The sequence below is a fragment of the Ursus americanus genome, chromosome 2, assembly GCF_024610735.1.
Source record: "Ursus americanus isolate L20-20 chromosome 2, mUrsAme1.1.p, whole genome shotgun sequence".
Taxonomy (NCBI): domain Eukaryota; kingdom Metazoa; phylum Chordata; class Mammalia; order Carnivora; family Ursidae; genus Ursus; species Ursus americanus.
Window position 1 is genome coordinate 105,626,171 of NC_142128.1, and position 22,074 is coordinate 105,648,244.

General features: G+C 44.5%; 2 protein-coding genes across 3 annotated transcripts in view; both read left to right on the forward strand.

Annotated features, from left to right (window-relative positions):
* Positions 1-7,316: 7,316 nt before the first annotated feature.
* Positions 7,317-22,074, forward strand: part of OPN3 (opsin 3) — a 42,975-nt gene continuing 28,217 nt past the window's right edge. The window contains exon 1 of one of the 2 annotated variants that reach the window (XM_045795886.2): positions 7,317-7,827. In XM_045795886.2, coding sequence (XP_045651842.2) covers positions 7,455-7,827 — 373 coding nt within the window. In that variant the 5' untranslated portion in view covers positions 7,317-7,454. The remainder of the gene's footprint in view (positions 7,828-22,074) is intronic. The other variant, XM_045795893.2, reaches the window with a different exon arrangement.
* On the forward strand, positions 11,723-17,170 carry CHML (CHM like Rab escort protein). The gene has a single exon (XM_045795858.2). The coding sequence runs from the start codon at positions 11,990-11,992 to the stop codon at positions 13,952-13,954; it is 1,965 nt and encodes a 654-aa protein (XP_045651814.1). The 5' UTR covers positions 11,723-11,989; the 3' UTR covers positions 13,955-17,170.

The window sequence follows — 22,074 nt, forward strand, 5'->3', positions numbered from 1 at the left end:
CATAGGGAATCTCTTACTTCTGTGCAGAAAGAAATAGCACAAATCTGCCAACTTGAAAAACCTTCCAGTTGTTACAGTGCCTCCCTGCCGTCTCAATCTTCGTCCCAGGTTGCATTCCCTTGATCTTAAAATCTCATATCGTGGGTAGGAGTCAGAGTCGCCACTAGGACATTAGCAGAGAGGAACCCTGGCTTAGTCTAATGCATTTCATATAGGCAAGCATTTCAGTAAAAATCCTGACCTCATAATGTTACCAGTGTCTTTCATATGGTCCTCATTGCATCATAATATCTCTGTAACCTCCCTTTCCTTCATAAGGAGGGCGCTGATCTTTCTTTCCCCACAAACTGTGTGAGTGTATATGTCAGTGTGTGTGTGCATTCCCTGGGAGGGAGGTAGAATGGGTAAAGGCCAGGGAAGGAAACTGGGCATTACTTTTTCTCCCCTGCATCTCCTCCAACCTCAAACCATCTGCCTTCCTCAAGATGCAGTGGAAAGTCAGTTGACATTCATTCCAAATACACTTCTAAAGATGAAAGTGTATTTCAGCATTTGTCATTTCTGTTCCCAAAAGGATATTTTTAGAGGTTGTAGGGAATAAAAAAGTTTCTTCTTCCTTTATACACTGACCTTCCAATTAAAATAATAAAGTGAGGCAGGCATGGGAAAGGAGTAGTATTTGATTGAGAAGTTCTTCAAAACGTCATTAGTTGAATAGAGCACATAGTATGAATTTAGTCAATAATGTAATGATGTAGGATGGTGACAGATGGCCCTACACTTATCCTGGTGAACACTGAGTAAAGTACAGACTTGTCCAGTCACCATTATGTGCACCTGAAACTAGCACAACAGTGTATGTCAACTATACTTCAACAACAACAACAGCCACAACAACCACCCTGACCAGTACTGCTCAAACTATCAAGGTCATGAGAAATGAGGAATGTCTGAGAAACCATCACAGCCAAGAGAAGCCGAAAGAGATTTGATTACTCAGTGTAATGTGGTATCCTGGTTGGGATCCTGGAACAGAAAAGGACATTAGGTAAAAACTAAGGCAATCTGATTAACTTGGGCTTTAAATTAATAGCAAAGTATCAATATTGGTTCATGAGTTACAACAAATAAACCAAACTCACGTACGATGTTAAGAAGAGAAACTGGATAAGAAAGTATTACATGGGAACTGTCTGCACTATATTCTGTTTTCCTGTCAATCTAAAGCTGTTCTAATGGGGTGCCTTGATGGCTCAGTTGGAAGAGCATGTGACTCTTGATCTCCAGGTCATGAGTTTGAGTCCCGTATCCGACGTACAGATTATTAAAAAATAAAAAAATAAACGTAAAAAATAAAATCTATTAAAAAAATAGGTGAAATGGTTTCCCTGAGCTAGTATAAGAAGATGATACGAAAGAAAGCATCCTGACATCACTCCTGTCTCTTGGGTCTCGTTCCTGCAGCCCGGACTAATGCCGTCTGTGTATCAGGGCCCAGCAGTTGTACTGCTTTCCCCCTTTGCCATCATTTTGGGGATTCCCTTATCCTAGCTTTTATATCCTATGCCTTTCTTTCCAAAGGGTGCGTCCCTCATTTTGGTGGCTTACGTCCAGAAATAGTGCCTGGAAGATAAATTTTGATAGACCCTGCATGTTTGGAAGCATTCTTAATCTTCTCTTGCATTTGATTGCTCTTTGGGTGGGTTGGGAATTCTACATCGGAAATCACTTTTGTTTAATATTTTGAAGATATTACTCCATCGTCTTTTTGCTTCTCGTGTTGTTGTTATAAGAAATCTTTTTGAATCAGCTTCTGCTGCTAATTGTAAGCTGTCCTACCTCTAATTCTTTGCACCTAACCTGTTTTTATCCCCCCCACACACACACACACACTCAGAAAGCTTATAAAGATCCTTTCTGTCCCAAGTGTATAAAACCACTACAACGAGTATTGGTGTGGATATCTATAGATCTATATGTCTATATATGTCACTTAGACATATCTATATATAGACATGTCGATATGTCTATATATAGATATCTACATATATATATATATGAGAGCAGATATATGTCTATATCTGCTCTCACATCATCTTTTTATCCTGAAAATGCCTGGGTAAGCACGGCCCAGATTCTTTGCAGTACCTGGTAAGCTGGTGCCGTGCCCCTGTGTGCCCTGCCACATGCACCAGCTGAGAATGCTCATTTCACCCCAGGGCAGTGGTACCTTCACTGATTAATTCTGGCTTATCCTGATTATAAATAAATCATAACTTCACTAACCAGTTGTTTTAAGAAATTGAGTGTCCACTCTTTCCTAACTCTGGTCACTCACACTCTGCTTTTAAGGGCAAGGTGGTAAAAGAGATTTCATTTTTAAACAAGTGTCTGCATTTTGGGAAACGGGAGTGTGGACAAGTACACAGTTTCTACATTAAGCTGATTCCTACCATCCGAGAAGTTTTACGCACTAGGAGAATTGATGTTCAGAACCAAAAACATGCCAGATTCTCTCTCTCTCTTTTTTAAACAATGACATTCTCTAAACGATGTTTCGTAAGGCAGGATGCAGGTGCAGATGTTTTTGGCAAGATTTTCCTGTAAGGGCTTCCCACCAGGGACCAAGGTTTGAGAGCGTGAGGAAGCCTGCACCCCAGTCCTTGGAAATCCACTCAATTGAGTAAGGGTCCAAGTTCCCTCTCAGGTGACATGTGCCTGATGCAGGAGGCTGGGGGTTATCAGTGATCCCATGTAAGAATGACAGATAAAACCTGTCTCCATTCCCCCTCACAGTCCCCTTGTACTTTATAAAGGGCTTGCTTGGAATACAGGGACAGGATGATTTAGTGCTCCAGGGTAGGAGGATATTAAAAGGTATCCCTTGATGCCTTGGGAGGGGCCCCACAATACAGCTGAAGAACTCCCCCAGTCTAAAGGACAGGGCTCTACAGCCCCTTCAGGAGGACGTGCAGAGATGCAGGAAAACCGGTTCTGCAGGTGGTGGTTCATTCTCAACTTCAAACTGAGGAGAAGGCAATTTCTTAGGAGACTGAGGACAGCATTAGTCAGCACCTCCTTGGGATTTTCAGAGTAGTCAAGGGGCCGTGACTTTTCTCAACTTCTTTCTACCCAGTGGGCACGAGAGGGGAGAGACTGGGGCTGGCAGGTTCTCCACCAAAGTCCACATTCAGAATTTGGTGGGACAAGGATACGTTCATTTCCAAAGGGCCAGATGCTATCCTCTGAGGGCCCCTAGTAGAGAAGACTGCGGCAGGGTCTGGGGGTCCTACCAGGGTCCTCGAGGGAGGTGTAAGCAGCCAGGTGACCAAGGCCCCTGTCAAGGGGACTTGTGCGAGAAAGATCTCTGTGATCTCAGGTCCTCAAAAGAACCCACAAATCACCCTAGAAAATGACAGCACTTAAAATCTGCTATAATCAGAGGGCACCGACATCAGGTGACAACTTTACCAATCAGGGAAGATTTTTGCTTGAAACCCAGAGGGGTCCAGAGCAACATGTAAAGGTATTAGACTTAGGGAATGGGAGAAGCTAAATTTGTTGTCCCCTCCACAACTACCCCCTGAAGTTCTCCAGGCCTGAAGTGGGCTCTGTTTTGGAGGGTGGACAACTGAGTTTTCCATGAGTTTCAACACTTCAGTGTTACAACATTCAGGACTTTATATTAATTGAAAGTGACCAGAAAGGCTCTCAGACCTGAGAAAATGCCCTTCAAAGATAGTTAAAGAACAGATGCAGAGAAGACATCTGAAACGAGTAACGGAAGAGAGAGTAAAGTTCCTTCCTGCTTATACGTGCAGAGTCTGCCTTGCTCAATAAACTGGTTACAGCTGTTTTATCTTCCTACTCTGTTAGATGCAGACACAACTTGCATATTCCTCTATATTGTGGTAAGATATACGTAACAAAAACGTGTACAATTCCATGGCATTAAGTCACATTCACAATGTTATGCAACCATCACCACCATCCATCTCCAGAACTTTTGCGTCATCTCAGACCGAAGCTCTATGGTCCTAACCACGAACTCCCAGTTCCTCCTGCCTCAGCCCCTGGCAGCCGCAATTCTGTCTCCATGAATTTGCCTATGCTACGTCCCTCATATGAGTGGAATCACACAATATTTGTCCTTTTGTGTCTGGCTTATTTCACTTAGCATCATGGTTTCAAGGTTTATCCATGTTATAACGTACGAGAATTGCGTTCCTTTCTATGACTGAATAATATTCCATTGCATGCCACATTTTGTTTATCTGTTTATCTGATGATGGACACTTGGGTTATTCCCACCTACTGGCTGCTATAAACATTGGTGTACAAATATCCATTCAAGTTCCTGCTTTCAACTCTTTTGGAGATATATATATATATATATGCACACACATTATATATATATATATAATGTCTTATATGAGTGGAATCACTGGATCACATGATAATTCTACATTTAACTTTTTGAGGAGCTGCCATACTGTTTCCATGGTGGCTGCACCATCTTGCGTTCTCAGCAGCAGAAGCATACCAGGCTTATAATTTCCCTACATCCTTGCCAACACTTATTATTTTCCATTTTTTGTTTTAGAGCTTAGTTTTTTGAGAAGAGCCATGCTAGCAGGTGTGAAGTGATATTTCATTGTGGCTTTGATTTGCATTTCCCTAATGACTAATGAGGTTGAGTATCTTTTCAAGTGTTTGTTGGCCATTTGTATATCTTTGTAGAAATGTCTATTCAAGTCCTTTGCCCATTTTTGAATTGGGTCCTTGAGCGGATTTTTTGTTATTACTATTGAGTTGTAGGAGTTCTTTTTATATTCTGGATATTAATCCTTTACAGATCTATGATTTGCAAATATTTTATGAGTTGTCATTTCACTCTCTTGAGGCACAAAAATTTTAAATTTTATTGGAGTTCATCTATTTTTTCTTTTGTTACTTGTGCCTTTGGTGCCACATCCCAGAAATTATTGCCAAGCCCAATGCAATGCGGACTTTTTTCCCTATCTTCTCTTCTAAGAGTTCTATGCGTTAGTGCTTAAGCTTAGCTTTGATCCTTTCTGTGTTAATTTTTCTATACTGTATAAGAGAAGGGTCCAACTTCATTTTTTGCAGGTGGACATCCAGGCTTCTTAGCACCATTTGTTGGAAAGCGTTCCCTTTCCCCATTGAATGACCTTGGCATCTTTGTCAAAAATCAACTGACCATATGCATGAAAGTTTCTATCTTGACTATGCTGTTTCGTTGGTCTATATATCTGTCCTGATGTCAGTACTGCACTTACCTTTTAAGTTGTAGTATTTTGCCATCATCTTCCATAACATAATTCTGAGAATACAAAAAATACATATATCATTATTGACAATTTAAGTCATATTTGTGGTAACAGTGCCCGTTTCTTTCAGTATAATAAACATCCTTAACAGTTAACAGTATTGTAAAAACGACTCTATCAGAGTTCTTACACATTTGCCAAAAGCCTCTTACTCGTCTTTTTCCTTCCCTCCCATAGATGTTGCCCTGGACTTGACTCTGAGAGTGTAAAAGCCAAAGTCCTTTTATTAAAATGGCCATGGCCTTGCATGATCTGCCCAGTCCTGGCTCACCCACCTTTCTGCCCTCATTTCTTAATTCCCCTTCTGCTGCAGCCACATTGTTTCCCTTGGTTTTTTTCTCTAACATGCTAAGCACAGTTCCAACCCAGCACATGTTCCCTGGGCCTGCAGAGCTCAGCAGGGCTATCCATAACCACCTGTACAAAATAATCCTCTCCCTCTCTCCCCCAGACCCTCTCTCTGCCTTATTTTTCTTTATGGCACATATCAGCACTTGACACACTGCTTATGTACTCGATTCTTGTCTGCTGTCCCAGCACAACCAGAACGTAAGCTTTGTGAAGGCAGGGTGTCCGCAACAATGAAAAGAACAAATGAATGAACGATTCTTAGAGAAAATATAGTGAGTCCTTATTTATTCATTCGACGCATAAGTGTGATGAAAACACAGTGAACATTAAACATACAGACCTTGTTAAATGGTTCTGTACATCTAAAATATAAAATTAAATGAATTTTTTAAAGGTGCGGTTGGGTTAAATTGTCTCGTAGATGACAAATCCAGATTGGAATCTGTAAAGACGAATCGAGGTTTTCAGGGCAGAACACACTGCCCCTCGGCTATTGCTCCGCGCACCAGCGTGGAGAGACCACCCGCCCCATTAGCTTCGACACGCCCAGGGAGTTCAGAATGGGGGTTCGGTGAAGCTAGTCATTGTCTCCTGGTAAACACCCGCATAGACGACAGTTCCTTCGCCTTGCACACCTGTTAGTCACCAGTTCCAGAGCCCGCTTCGGGTCTGGCCGGACTGCGGTCCTCCTTCGGGACCTTGTCAGGGGCTGTGCAGGGACGGCGGCGCCGCCCTTGCAGACTGATCACGTTCACAACCTATATTTGAATTGTACTCTATTTTCATCGCTACTGGGGAAAAGGCCAAGTGGTAAAATGTGTGCTGTTCTAAACATAGCACCTGCCTCCGTCTACCTGCGAGATGTAGGCTGGAGCGTCGAGGGCGCAGGGGACCGTCACCGCCAGGAAGGGCTCTGGCCGGCCTCGGGAAGGGAACCGACTGCCCCTACCCTGGCGCAGGCCGCGGGGGCCAGCCCGGGGCTCACCGCCCGGTGGGAGACGAGCGTGGCGGCGTGCGCTCGCGGGGCTCACTACAGCGCCCGGGAAGGTGGGAAACCCGAGACGGAAGGCCTCACCCACCTTCTTCCCGGCACGTGTTGGGCGCAGGCGCTCCCAAGTGCTTCTAACGCGCCAGCGCACAAGAGAGGGGTGAACGGCTGCACCGGCGGGATGCTTTCAAGCGGGGTGCCGGGAGACGGGGTGTGAGGAGCCACCCGCCCCACGGACTTCTCCCCGCCGGCCCGACGCGCGTGCACGCGAGCGCGCACACGCCGGGGCAGGCGCGCGAGGGCCTGCAGAGTCCGGGGCCCGAGGAGCGGGAAAAACCGAGCACGCGCCGGAGGGGAGTGGCGGTAAAGCCGCCGGGGAAGGGAGCGGGGCTCATGAGGGGCCCGGGGGCGCGGGGAGCGGCGGGAACGCGGCGCGCGGAGTAGGGGGCGGGGCCACGGGGCGCGCCCAGGGTGAGGGGGCGGGGCTACGAGGGGAAGCGAGGAGCGGCGGGAGCGCGACGAGCCGAGTTAGGGGGCGGAACTAAGAGGCGTGTCGGGATCGCGGCGCGCGGGAGGGGGCGGGGCTACGGGGGCGCGCCGGGCGGAAGGGGCGGGGGAGGGCGGTCCCGGGCGACGCGTCGCGGTCCTGGCGCGCACAATGGCCCGAGCGGGCGGCGGAGTCGGAGCCGCACCCAGTGCGGAGCGCGCCCCGGGCCGCGCCGGAGGCTGAGCGCTTCGTCCGTGGAGCGCGCCGGCGCCGGGCCATGTACTCGGGGAACCGGAGCGGCGGCCAGGGCCACTGGGAGGGCGGCGGGGCCGCGGGCGCCGAGGGGCCGGGACCGGCGGGCACGCTCAGCCCCGCGCCGCTCTTCAGCCCCGGCACCTACGAGCGCCTGGCGCTGCTGCTCGGCTCCATCGGGCTACTGGGCGTCGGCAACAACCTGCTGGTGCTCGTCCTCTACTACAAGTTCCAGCGGCTGCGCACCCCCACCCACCTCCTGCTGGTCAACGTCAGCCTCAGCGACCTGCTGGTGTCCCTCTTCGGGGTCACCTTTACCTTCGTGTCCTGCCTGAGGAACGGCTGGGTCTGGGACACCGTGGGCTGCGTGTGGGACGGGTTTAGCAGCAGCCTCTTCGGTGAGTCGGGCTGGGAGGAGAGAGCCTTCTCCCCTCCGCACACTTGCGCTCCCTGCCTCGCCACCACCTCTGCGCGTCCCCTTGCCGCCCAGCCCGCTCGCGGCTCCTCCCCACGCGGCCTCAGCCCCAGCCCGCCCTGCAGCGCAGCGCCCGCGCCGCTCGTCGACCCCGGGCTGCATGGCTTTCCTTCCCCTTTCCTTCCCCTCCTCTCGCCCCGCGGCGGCCTCGGCTCTGGCCCTGTGGCCACTCCTGTCCCCGCCGCCGGCCCTCAACCCCGGCCCGGCTTTGCCCCCAGCTCCTCCCTGACCCCTCCATCCGCTGTCCGGTTCATCTCATTTCTGTTCTCACCCCCGATACAATTCAACAGGGCACGAAACAGCGGCTTTACGCTTTGAGGAAAGACGAGGGGCTGTAGAGTCAACAGATTCAAGAAAAAGAGTAACTAACTCATGAAAGCTGGAGGGGTGACAGGAAGAGATTTAATTCAGTGCTGTTTGTAGCAGACTGGCAGTGTGTCATTTTTTTCTTTAATTTTGCCGTTAGCAGATGTAAACCTTTGAGTGCTTCCTAGGAAGTGACAGAGCTTCATTCAGGTCCTCAGAACGCAAATCGGCATGTGGCCTCGAAGCTGTTTTACTGTTTTCCTCCTTAGTGATTCCAGCACACCAAAATCTAAGGAGAGGTTACAGCTGGCTCAGAGAATCCCACCCTAGACGGACAAATAATTAGCTTGCAGCCGGTGGATTTCATTAAAGTGGAACTGGGTTGGTAATTGAAGGTTGCTTTCAACATCACTGCTCATCCTGTGGAAGATTCAAGTCTCACTGAGACGTGACCCACCCAATATATCATTGCAGATGTGATTTTCTAGGCCGGGGAGTTATCTTTCTGTGTGTGCTCCAGGAATTTCACTTGCACAAGACGTGAAATAGGAATGTGTGTTTCTCAGGTCTTACAGTTCCTTGAAAACATATTGATAATTTATTACTGCTTTTATCTTGGCAGGTTTTTTGAGAACAGTATCTTTGTAGCATTATCAGAAATTGTCCTATTCACCAACCTCCTATGTTGTGGCAAACCCAAATATTTGATATTTGTTATAATTCACTTTTTGGTATTTTGAAGGAAATCATGATTTCATTTATTTGGCTGACTCAGTGATTCTAATATTCTAATACTGCTTCCCCCTCCTCAATAAGCAATCTGAGAATTTTATTTATACAAAGATTTGAAACTTGGGAGAGGGCTCTAAGTGTATGTAGGTGGTGATATAGATGGCTACGTGCTATTACTCTTAGTATTAGTTTAAAATACCTGCCAGGCATCTTTTAGGCAGGGCTAAGCTTTCAGTTAAGGAGGGTGATTGAAGCTTAAACCTAGAGCATTATCAGTAATGCTTCCTCCGCTGGGCAACAGGTGTTTGATCATAGACATGAAAGTTCGTATTTCCAAGAAATGCTTTCTCTGTGCCGGGCATATCTGTTCCTGTTTGGACTCTGGGCCTGGGGGTTTAAAGACAAGGGTACGTTGAGTTCTTTATTGACACCAGAATTCACCCTCTTGCTCACCTCTTGCTTCTGTGACCTCATTCTGCTGCTCCGTCTCCTTCCATTGCTTTTTCCTTCTTCATTCCTCCCTGCTCGGGTCCCATCCTGGTCAAAAGGGATTTTCTAAGACTGCTGGAAACGTTAACCACACACACTGTTTCGCCTGACGACTGCTCTGTTTCTCTGGGCCTGTAGTTACTGCTTTCAACCATGACTTTATCCCTGTTTTTAAATTAGAGGTGGAAACTCCGGGGTAAGAGATTCAAAGACTTTGTTTAAACCCTGGGAGACAAGTCGGGAGTGGGGTTATGATGGAACTGAAAAAGTTCTTAACCCAGATTAAGTATTTGCCTGAAGTAAATTCCAAGGATGGTGCTTCTAGCTAAGGGTTAAAGTCAAGGAAGGGAGGGTGATTCCCGGGTTGTTGTCCCCAAACAAGAACTAACCACGGGGTGTTCAAGAGGGAGGACATTTAAACATGCCGGGAGTGGCTGCTTGCGCTAGAGGTCCCTGGAGAGGCCGCCTTAGCAAGTGGAGAACCCAGCGGCCTGATGACACTGGAGTGGGTGCTGCTCCGCTGCCTGGCCAACCCCGTGTGTGCACTTTGCCATCACTGAATCTCTCCTGCAGTCGGTTTTGTTCTCTCTCTCTTCTGGGGGAGTGAGCTAAATGTTCTTGAAGGTTGTTCTGTCCTGTGTGCTTGGTATTTTGAGGGCTCTTTTGAGATCTGTGGGTTAGAAGGTGCCTGGTTCTAGCACTTACGGCTTGTTTCCTCTGCTCTATCCCCTGAGCCAAAAATGAGCAGATGCTGTGGTCACACTTGTCCGTGTACCTTTCCGGGTTCTGTCTTCCTGCGCACACCTGCTACGAGAAGCCAGGATAAGTCGTGCAGACATACTTACATACATGTATGAGTAGGCGACCCAACTGCCTCATCAGGGCATAATTCCTGGTGTTTCAGGGAATGCTGAAAACTGGTAGAACCTCTCATATTCCTGGGGCAGAGGCTTGACTGGACAGGATGGGTAGGATTGCCATTTCACTTAAACTGACCAGTCGGTGTGTTCAGTGAACTAGGCACTTTAACCCAGCTTTCGGTTGAATGGCTTGTTTTACAGATGTCCAAGCTAATTCGTCATCTTAGCCTAGGCAGGCCCAGTTCGTACTGATGTAGATTTCAGTAAGAGTAGTGATAGGGAAAATTAGTGCTCCCAGAGCTCTTCCTCTAACTGCACAATGACGACTGCTAGAAAGGCCCCCTTCGCGTGGCGTGTGTAGTGTGTTAGTCTAAAGACTTCCAGGTGAGTATGCCGTTCATCCCCGCGGCTGTTGCACCTCTGGCCACACGTGGTGCCACACAGACGTTCTGTGTGTGGCATATCACCAGTATTATGCCAGCAGTAATGGGAGAGCCTTTCTTCACTGCTACCTCCTACCCGTCAAAAACAGCAAACAACAGGTCAATCTTAGCAGAGGATGTTTGGACGGGCCTTTGTCTTGGGATACAGAGATTCAGGGTCATAGAGCCAGAGTCTGGCAAAATGCAAGTCTTTAGAAGGAGGTATTATTTATGTTAAGATATTTTAACTTACAAAGGTAGGAATTTTCCTTTTTAACTTACACCTAAAAAAGCATATGTGCATACATATAAAGATTTGTTAAAAATGCATGTTCCCTTCGGTAGAACTTTTTTGTACCTAAATCTCTCAAAAGGCTAGTTGTTTTACTGAAATAATCCTTTTGCAGTAATCCGACTGGTTAATTCAGTTGAAATAGTCTCACGATGCTACCACGAGATCCTAAGGATGTTTGTGGCATGGAAATGTCTTTCATTCAGCTGTTCGAAAATCACCCACAGACTAAACTGGCCACAGAAATATTCTTTATCATGACAATGTGCACATAGTATGTGGTCTGTTTCCATAAACACAGTGGAACCACACATTTCTTACAGATTAAGCTCACAGTTCGATGTAGTTTTATTCAAATACTAATTTTATTAAAAGCAAAAGTTACAGAATTGTATTATGAAAATTCTTTGTTTTTATGGGACATCATGATGTCCCTTCCTCATTATTGAGTGTTTTGAGGGGGGGGGGTGTAAATCTCTATTGTTCATTTTTGAGAAAATAGGAACTATGTAAGAAAGCATTTAATGAATTGCTTTCCTAGAGGCTTATGTCCTGGTAACAAGTCAGACTCCAGTGGAGTAATTGTAATTGCTGTTGCATGAAATTACTTTTCTCTTAATATTGTTTACAGTTGTATTCTTTCTTGAATTTTCTTCTTTCAGAGAAGAGTTCCAGTCACAAATGCATGTGTGATGCATTTAGACATTTACTGCTAAGATGAAATGCAGGAATGAAAACCACACATCCGTTTTAGTGTTCTCAGATGTGATTAGATATACTTTATCCTATTTTTGTGCTACTGACCTATAAGGAAAAACAATATTAAGAAAGGGTAACTGTTAAACAGCTAGGACCTGCACCTCAGTACTTCTGGGATGAACCGGAATATCACAAGGAGAGATTTTATGGCAGCGTATTTGCATCTCAGCTGAGCCCTCCGCCTAGACTCACACGCATTTCCTTTATCGGCAGTTGTCTCCCAGAATGGCGGACAGTCTTCCCACAGAGTTCGATGTGGTCATAATAGGGACAGGGTTGCCTGAATCCATCCTTGCAGCTGCGTGTTCAAGAAGTGGCCAGCGGGTTCTGCATCTTGATTCCAGAAGTTACTATGGAGGAAACTGGGCAAGTTTCAGCTTTTCGGGATTGCTCTCCTGGTTGAAGGAGTGTCAGCAAGACGGTGACGTTGTGGAAGAAAGCACTGGCTCGTGGCGAGACCTGATCCATGACACAGAGGAAGCTATCAGTCTTCGCACGAAGGACGAAAGCATTCAACACACAGAAGTTTTTTGTTATGCCAGTCAGGATATGGATGACAGTACGGAAGAGGTCGATGCTGTGCAGAAAAACCCTTCCTCAGGAACGTCTAGTACCTCCACTGACCCTCTGGATTCTGCATGCTTGTCTGAAGAAACACACTCGTTGTCTGCTACTAGCCGTGAAATGCCTGCCAAAGACACTCCAAAAAGTGACGGAGAAGTTTCACTAGAAGTAACTGATGTCGAGGACACCTTGGCAAAAGAAAAACGTTGTGGAGACGAAACTTGGACACACACAGTTTCAGATGGAGATAAAGATGGAAACAGACCTGTAGAGGAAGAGAACACTGACCATCCAAAGAGAACTAGGATTACTTACTCTCAAATAGTTAAAGAAGGCAGGAGGTTTAATATTGATTTGGTATCAAAGCTGCTGTATTCTCAAGGATTGCTAATTGATCTCTTAATCAAATCAAATGTTAGTCGTTACGCAGAATTTAAAAACGTCACTAGGATTCTTGCATTTCGTGAAGGAAAAGTAGAACAGGTGCCTTGTTCCAGAGCAGATGTCTTTAATAGCAAAGAACTCACTATGGTTGAAAAGAGGGTACTGATGAAATTTCTTACGTTTTGTTTAGACTATGAACAACATCCTGATCAATACCAAGCTTTTGTGCAGGGCTCATTTTCGGAGTTCTTACAGACTAAAAAACTAACCCCCAGTCTCCAACATTTTGTGCTGCACTCAATTGCAATGACAGAGTCATCCTGCAGTACAATAGATGGCCTTAAAGCAACTAAAAACTTCCTTCGGTGTCTTGGACGATTTGGCAACACTCCCTTTTTATTTCCCTTGTATGGGCAAGGAGAAATTCCCCAGTGTTTCTGCAGGATGTGTGCAGTGTTTGGTGGAATCTATTGTCTTCGTCATAAAGTTCAATGCCTTGTAGTTGACAAAGAATCTGGAAGATGTAAAGCAATTATAGATCACTTAGGTCAAAGAATAAATGCTAAGTATTTTATTGTGGAGGATAGTTACCTTTCTGAGGACACATGCTCAGATGTGCAGTATAAGCAGATCTCCAGGGCAGTGCTCATTACAGATCAGTCTATACTAAAGGCAGATTCAGATCAGCAAATTTCCATCTTGGTGGTGCCTCCAGTGGAATCGGGAACGTGTGCTGTTCGTGTCACTGAATTATGTTCTTCGACCATGACGTGCATGAAAGACACCTATCTGGTACACCTGACTTGTTCATCTTCGAAAACAGCCAGAGAAGACTTGGAGTCAGTCGTGAAGAAATTATTCACCCCATATACTGAAACTGAAATAGACAAGGAAGAACTTACAAAGCCCAGACTCTTGTGGGCTCTTTATTTTAATATGAGAGACTCCTCGGAAATCAGCCGAAGCTCCTACAATGGCTTGCCTTCCAATGTCTATGTCTGCTCCGGGCCTGACTGCGGACTGGGAAGTGAGCATGCCGTCAAGCAAGCTGAAACGCTGTTCCAGGAGATCTTTCCCAACGAAGAGTTCTGCCCCCCACCTCCAAATCCAGAAGACATTATCTTTGATGGTGATGATAAGCAACCAGAGGCTCCTGGGACCAATAATATAATCATGGCCAAAGTAGACTCCTCTGAGGGAAGCAGAAACCTAGAAAGCCCGGGGAAGCGCCTTCAAAAGTAGAAAAAAGGAAACGGGAAACGCTACCTGGGCCTTCATCCTGGCATCAGAGTATTTTCATTTAAAGGACCGTTTTTTGTATGATTCCTTAGAACTGGTTATACGATGAATTCTATGCAGATGTTGTCTTTAATTCTGTTTGAGACATTCAGTCATTGGATGTCATTATTAACCTATCAGTAACTGATTGATTGATTATTGGACAAGGTTAGTTTTATTTTAGTATTGGGTGTATTAGTGAGGGTTCCATATTAGCAACTGTGCTTAAAGGGACGTTATATGTGTCTGTTAATGGATCTTCAGATTTTATTAGTCCATAGTAACAATAATATCTAAGGAATATTTCAGTTACTTTTGCAGTTATTTTAGTTGCTACCGCCTCTGAATAGTTAAACACACACAGTAAAATTTGTGGGTCTTTGTATATAATAAAAATGTACAGACCTGGTGGTAGCAATAGCAACTTATGCAAGTGCCAGCTGTTAAAAGATTAACTTTGCATGATCCTGTATTTGTGAAGCTCTAGTGTTTACAGCACATTGTGCGGTTTGGTTCCCCTGCTTGACCCTTGTCACGGGCGAGGGGTCGACACCACTACCATCTTCTGTGTTACAGAAAGTGGTGGACCGTTCATCTAGTCATGGAAGTTTGTCCCAAAGGAAATCTAGGGGTCATTAGTTCTGGTTTAATACTTCAGAAAATTTCTGCAGAGCCCTGTGCTGACGCCTAAAAGAAAAGAACTTCCAACTAACTCGGGCCAAAAGAGAAAAATACATCACTCCAGGAAAAGGTACTTCAGATTGGCGGTTTTGAAATTCCTAAGAAGAGATGGAGTGAGGCATTTGTAACCTGGGACACCGATGGTTTTTCAAAGCCATCTGTAGATTTCCCAAGGTTTCTTAGTGAGGGTGAGATATAGCACCTTGTTGGCACCGCCGCTCTCCTTAGCAGCACTGACTGTGCCGGATAGGAGTGGATGGAAGGAGGGTTTCACCACGTCTCCTCCCTGTGTCCCACCTCACAGTTAGTGAGGCGACCGCCTCCGTGATCACTTTGGCCTCTCCACTGTTACCCAGAGAACAGAAAACATGTGTTCTAGAGCCATCAGAAGTCAAAACTGCCGTCCTCCAGGGGTGAAGACCTGTGGAGTTGTCGGAGGACATAAGCTGCATCCCCCTTCAGTCTCTGGTTTCCATTCCTTACGACGGTAAATCCTACAGGAAGAGAGCCCTCCAGACGCAGTTTTTGTTCTGGAATGGAGCATTTACTGTGTGCTGGGCACTTGTGCTTTCTAGGTACAGTTTCTCAACCACCCTGTGAGGCTGGTAGTAGTGCATATGTTTTAAAGAAGAGGCAAAGAGGTAAAGACAATTAGTACTAATTTGCCCAGCGTCTGGTATGTGGAAGAGCCACTGTTGGAATCCAGGCTGTCACGATTTTCAAGTCTTTCCACTAACATTAACTGGAGAGGAGTGCAGACGCTGCAGGAGGAGGAAAGGATGCTCGTGGAAGTCCGTGCAGCATTGCGGCTAAAGCAGAGTAGACAGACTCTGGCCTCTCGCTTGTTCTCAGATCAGGGACACGTGAAACTTGGGATCAATTATAGATAAATACAGTTTAGAGCTAAGGAGCTCATGCAAGCAGAATTTGGCTAAATTTTAACAAAGTACTGCTTTTTAATGTATCTTTTAATCTGAACGACGTGTTATAAAACTGCAGATGCTATGAGGCCAAAATAAGCTGGGAATAGTCTTTTGTCGCTCTTCTATATGTAAGGAAAATGAAACAAGAAAGACTTAAGTAATTTACAGCTTACTGAAAATTGAAGTCATGAATTGGTATTAATACTTATGCATTTTTTAATATGGCAAAGTGGTTTTATTGGGTTTAAACCTATCAAAGTAATTTCACCATCTATAAAACAGAAATAATACTTTGCAGAAGTATTGTGAAGATCAAGTTAGATAATGTGTTTGAAATCATATCCAAAGGGATGCCACCAGAGGACATTAATATGTAGATTTACTACACTTCCACTTAACCTTCCAACGGATGTTTTATTTAATTTGACAGAATTGTGGCAAATTGGGAAAATAGGCAAGGAAAGATAGATTTATCTATCTTTGATGAGAGTCTTGCCCTTTAAATCCTAAAGTAACCTTTCGAAATATACTATGATGCTTAGTAGGAAGTTTAAGACTTAATAAACCAATTGGAAAGAAACTGGGGGAAAGACTTAACTGGGTGTCAGTGTGAAAAAAAGCATTAGGCCCACTTTACACGTGATAAGACAATTCACTCCATAGGAATTAAAATGTTGATTGTAAAGGTAAAAGTAAAAAGACTACAATTCTCATCCCAGTAGTACAAAAGAAACTTTATGGCAGCGAAAAATATCACTGGCAAGGTAGGTGAGATCAACTAAAGAAAAATGAAAAATGGACATTAAATAGGAAGAAGACAAAAAATAAGAGATTGGATTTTTAAAAAGCTACTTGCATTACACATGGATAAAGTGCTTAATATTTTTTAAAAAGTAGATGCAAAACTATAAAGTTTCTACTCTTAGTAAGCAAATTTATGAAAGGATAGAGTACAAAGGAGAAGATACAAGTAAAAGTCAATTCTTGGAATGCTGTTCAGGTTTCCTAATATTAAAAAATGCAAATTGAAACAACTTTGAATTGGTTTATGCTATTAGCAAAACATTTCAAAATTTATGTGTCTTCATACCAATAACATTATTATATTACTAATTTTTAAAAGAACTATTTAGATGAATATAACGAAAGCTCTGTAACCCATCTATATTTGGCTAGATCAAGTCACTCTGAACAGCATACACCTGGGAAAATATTTACAAGAAAAATAAGCCACTTGTACAAAGATACTTCTAGCAATTCCATTCGTATGCATTTTTTTCAAAAAGCCCAGTATTTGGGAAATGGATAAGTAAATTTTGATGTATTGGTATTGCTATTGTAGACTGTTACATAGTCATTAAATGATATTGATATATGTAAAATTGTATGGAAAATGTTAGATTCAGAAGTGTTAAAACATTTTATGTACTGATGCTATTTGTGTAAAAATTTAGGTGTCTACATTGAAAAGAATCAGAAGAAAACATGTAATTAATTAGAGTTTAACAGGGTTTTTTTTTTCTGTAAAATGTTGATGTGTATGATACAAATAAAAGAATAATTGCTAAAGTGGTTACTGAATTGGTGAGAAAGTTACTGATTTTTTTTGAAACTTGTAAAATTCTTCAAATTAAAAAAACGTATTTGTATTTTTAAAATTTTAATGTCAAAAGGTAATCTCCAAAACGTAGACGGGAAATTTTACAACTTAATGGGAAGGACTTCTTGGTTAAGATGGATTTTGTATCTTGTATCTTTCCTCAGTTGCTCAACATTAAGAAATAAGAAGGTATATTGTAACAACGCCGTTTTAAAAAATGGAAATCCCAGAGCCAGAGGTGGAAATAATAGAAATAATATTAAAGCATCGTAGGACTTCAGTATGAAGACATTACATACTAATTAAAAAGTGTGGCCCCAAATCCAAGAATGTACTCTTCATTTGGGAGTCTTGGAGGCCAGGGGAGTGAAGGAGGATTTGGCTTCATAGACACGGCCAAGCCTCTGTCTGAGGGAGACCAGCTCAGGGCAGATCTCAGGGCACCGAGAATGCTCGCAGACCCTTCCTTGCTGTTGGCCTGACCGATCCAAAGCAGGGTGACTGAATTCAGCAAACATTAGTTGAACATCAACTGTGGGTTATGAATTGACATTCTAAGAATTTGAAATAGAAAAGTGGGTAAGTTCTGTACCCGAGAACCATTCTGTTGGAGAATACCTTTGTACCTTAAGGAGAATATAAGACGTTTCCTATCCATCGTACTCTCCACTATAACTACTACCACCCCGTGCCCCCAAAAGAAAAAGAAACAAAGGAGAAATCTGGGTGGCTTAAGGGTTAGAAGGTCAGTTAATACTTTCTGAAGTTATTTTAGCTACCATTCAGCTAATTAAAAAGTTTCTCAATCACAAGTTTTTTGTGTTGTTTGGGGGAAAACATGAAGAGAAGGTAGAAGAGATGGGGTCGCAGGGACCCCGGGTGCTGAGAGCTCAGGGAGTCAGGAGTGTAAAACCGAAACAATGACGCCGATCGTCGTTTCAGGGCCAAGCAGTTCTGATTAGGATGAGTCGTATCTCCCTCTTGGCAGCACAAGTGGAGGTCATGCTCTCAGGGCAAGGAGATAGTCACCTCCCCTTTGAAGATTTTACATTTTTACTTCAGTATCTTTGCCTTCATTATTAAGAAGCATTGTTTCTAGTGTAGTTCTTACTCTTGTAACCGACGACCTCATGTGTTCAGGTTTCAATGGCAGGGGACACGATCCGGCCAGCTCTCTAGGGCATGAACAAAGCAGCTGCCTGAGCTGGAAGAATCAGACCCTCACAGGTGTGTTAGGACAGCAGTCCTGCCACAGCCCGGGTGGGAGCACTGCCTTTTCCTTGACAGCTACACTTTCTTGCATGAGCCCCAGGACAGCTATGTCAGGTAAGAAGGGCCAGGTATTTACACCCGCTGCCTAGATAAGACCTGGGGGCGTTGAGGGGCTGACGTGGACGCACCCCTCATGAGTGTCGAGATCATGACAGTCGTGAGAATGGCAGCATGACGGTGCCCGGCCGCCGCCCTGTCAGCATGCTGTGCGTCTCGTACACGAGTGTGGAACACGAATCACGGCTTAAAAAGTGGCTCCTAGAATTTTAGAGGACATTTGCTTTTCAACAAATAGCAAAAAATCTTCCTATAAATTAAGATCTATATAATTAAAGTGGGACGATGGTTTGGGAGGGGGCGAAGGGAGCTGATGACTTTGTTCATACCCGAAATCAAAGCAGACGGTGGCATTATCCCAGTGTTTATTTCAAGAGTTCCATTTCTCCATATGCCGTGTCTGTTAGTTCCTGCTGTCGTCCTGTGATTTCGGCATTTTCCTGTCCCTAAATATGTATTTAACCCAACACACTCTGCACGGCTCCTATGAATAAAGACATGTCCGTCATCAGGAAACAGTGAGTGGCTTCAGAAGCGCAGGGTTGACAAAGTGCAGTAGGAAGATGAAGACCTGTTTGTGGTTCATTCAGGAGGTACACCTGCAGGCATGTTCTCGTTTTAAAGAAAAGGGATCCCTGGGGACATTTGTGCCATGGGGTTTATGCCAGGTCTTCTTATTTTTCACGTGATTAACGCCCTGGAGCACCCAGGTCTGTTGGAGACTTTATTTTATTTGTATTTTTTAAAGATTTTATTTATTTATTTGACAGAGGAAGAGAGAGCACAAGCAGTGAGCTGCAGGCAGAGTTGAGAAGCAGGCTTCCCGCTGAGCAGGGAGCCCTATGCGGGGCTCCATCCCAGGACCCTGAGACCATGACCTGAGCCGAAGGCAGACGCTTAACCAGCTGAGCCACCCAGGTGCCCTTATTTGAGTCTTTTATTTGTTTCTTTATTTATTCCTCCCTCATACTTCAAAATAACAGAAATGTTAGTAATGCAGTATGGGGAAGTATTTTTTTGCATCATACTTTCATCATTATGTGTAAGTTTCAAGTTTTTATCCCAAATTCAGCATTTCTATTGCCCATTGTAAAGAAGAAATTTGGGGGAATGTCCTGCTGAGGAAGACCACGGACTCTTGTCTTTAGGCAATTAATATAACTGTTAATTTCCTGAAACGATTTTAGTGAAATACGGCCGAGAAACGGGCTGTATGACCGTCTGTTCCTCTAACAGTCCCACTTTATGACTGTGTACCGTTATTTACCATGGCCTCTGCTGTTAAGACAAATATCAACCAGGTGTTTATTAAAAGGAAAAAGCAACAGATAAGAACTGCTCTAGAAGTCATTTGTCGTGAGATTATAATTTCCTTGAGAGCACAGTCTGAGTGTGGTGTCCACACCCTTCACGTCAGCCTTTACCTTCATCACCCCATTCCAGACAGAGGGTCACTGGGCCAAGCTCCGGGAAAATATATCAAAACCACGGTCCTGGGTCTTTTTTTAGTAGTATAGATAATTGATTCTGTGACAAGTCTATGTGAACCAACCAAAATACTGAAAAATAGGGAATATTTTAAAAATCCGTAAGATGTTCCACCTTATACGTTTGCTGATTTTCTCCCATCGAGGCACTTATTCTCAAACCAGGGTGATTTTGCCCTTCAGGGGACATTTGGCAGTGTCTGGAGACATTTTTGGTTGTCGAAACTACAAAACCAGCAAGGGGGGCTACTAGCGTCTAGTGGGTAGAGGACGGAGCCTGCCACACACCCTACAGGGTACAAGACAGCCTCCTCCCCCCGGAGACTTACCCGGCCCCAAGTGTCAGTGGGGCCAAGGTTGAGGAGCTCTTCATTAAAGTTTTTAGTATTTATAATGAAATAGTTTTCCTTTCTTTTACCTTTTTTCCTTAACATCTGACCGTCAGTGTTCCTTCAACAGGGTCATTGTTGGCAGAAACTGCTGTCCTGGCTGCTCCCTCCAGTGCCCCCCAGTGCCCCTGTCTCCCTCCCTCAATAATCAACAGTGGGTTCCTTCTAAAGCTTTACGATAACTCAAACTCCAAACAAAATTCAGAGTATTGGGGAATATATCTCATCCTGCCCCAATTGTCCGTATAGATAAGAGATTTTGTTGGTTTAAAAAAAAATTTCATTAATCCAGAATTAGAATAATTCTGTAAAAAATTTATAGAAATGAGAGGATGATATCTTGTTTATTTTAGTGTTTTTTGGTAATACTTCCTTGTTATATTTTTAGATGATATCTTTGTGTATGTTGCAGTGACTGTCTCAAAATCAATGTAAACATATTGCAATATACTCTTTTTTGGAAGGTGCTTTTCACTCAACAGGCTATAGACAAATTAATCAAATTACATGTATATAATAATATCCTATGAGTTTCAGAGAATCCAGTCCAAGACTAAATAAACCACCCATAATTGAATTGTACCCACATTTACCCTCACTGATGGTTCAGCGCGCAATGAGAGAGTGCAGCCGCTGGACATTTTTTTTTTTTAAAGATTTTATTTATTTATTTGACACAGAGCGAGACAGCCAGCGAGAGAGGGAACACAAGCAGGGGGAGTGGGAGAGGAAGAAGCAGGCTCCCAGCGGAGGAGCCTGATGCGGGACTCGATCCTAGGACTCTGGGATCACTCCCTGAGCCAAAGGCAGACGCTCAACGGCTGAGCCACCCAGGCACCTCCGCTGGACATTTTATAAGCGGGGCTGATCTATAGACAATACCTAAATTGTCTGTTGGGTAATGGAAGGGGTCAGCATTCTTAATGCAGGGAAGAACCTTACCTAAATTACACTGCGAAGAGAAGCATAGGGTTCCATACAATGCGACATTTGTTGAGCGTTGTCCCCATTGGCTGTGCTGGACTCTGGGAATGCAGACTTCAGAACTGCACCTAGCACTTACTGAGCACTTCCTTTATGCCAAGCACTGTTCTGAGAGTTTGCAGCGTTTATCTTACTTAACCCTCGTAACAGCCCGATCGGGTAGCTGCTCTTATTATCCCCGTTTTGCAGATGGGAAAGCAGACACTGCGAAGACAAAGAACTTGACCAAAACCATACAGCTGGTAAGTGATAGAGCTGGGCCTCGGTCCCAGGGAGTCGGACTCCAGAACCACACGCTGCGACCGAGATGTGATGCGGGTCTTCAGAGAGGGCTCAGGGCAATCCGGAACAAGTAGCTACTCATGGGCAAGGAGCTGTTCTAATTTCTTTACATATTTTAAGATCACCCTGTGAGGCAGGTATTAATGTTTCCATGTGTAGATGAGAAATCAGGCTCGCAATTTTCCCAAAGCTGTAGAACTGGTAAGTAGTGGAACTCCCACTCTATGGGGGCTGACATGGTGCACAGTTAACCACTCCGTTAATGAGGCTGTGAGCACCTTGGTGATGTAGGTATAGACAAACTTCAGTGGGTGCACAGAGCATTTTGTCTGACTAGGGAAATCTAGGAAGGCTTCATGAAAGGAAAACACCGGGGCCCTGAAGGTTGAGAAGGATTTCTGTAAGTCAA

Bases quoted from the DNA above. Each gene is read 5' to 3' on its own strand.
- CHML (XM_045795858.2), top strand. From the start codon at position 11,990: ATGGCGGACAGTCTTCCCACAGAGTTCGATGTGGTCATAATAGGGACA.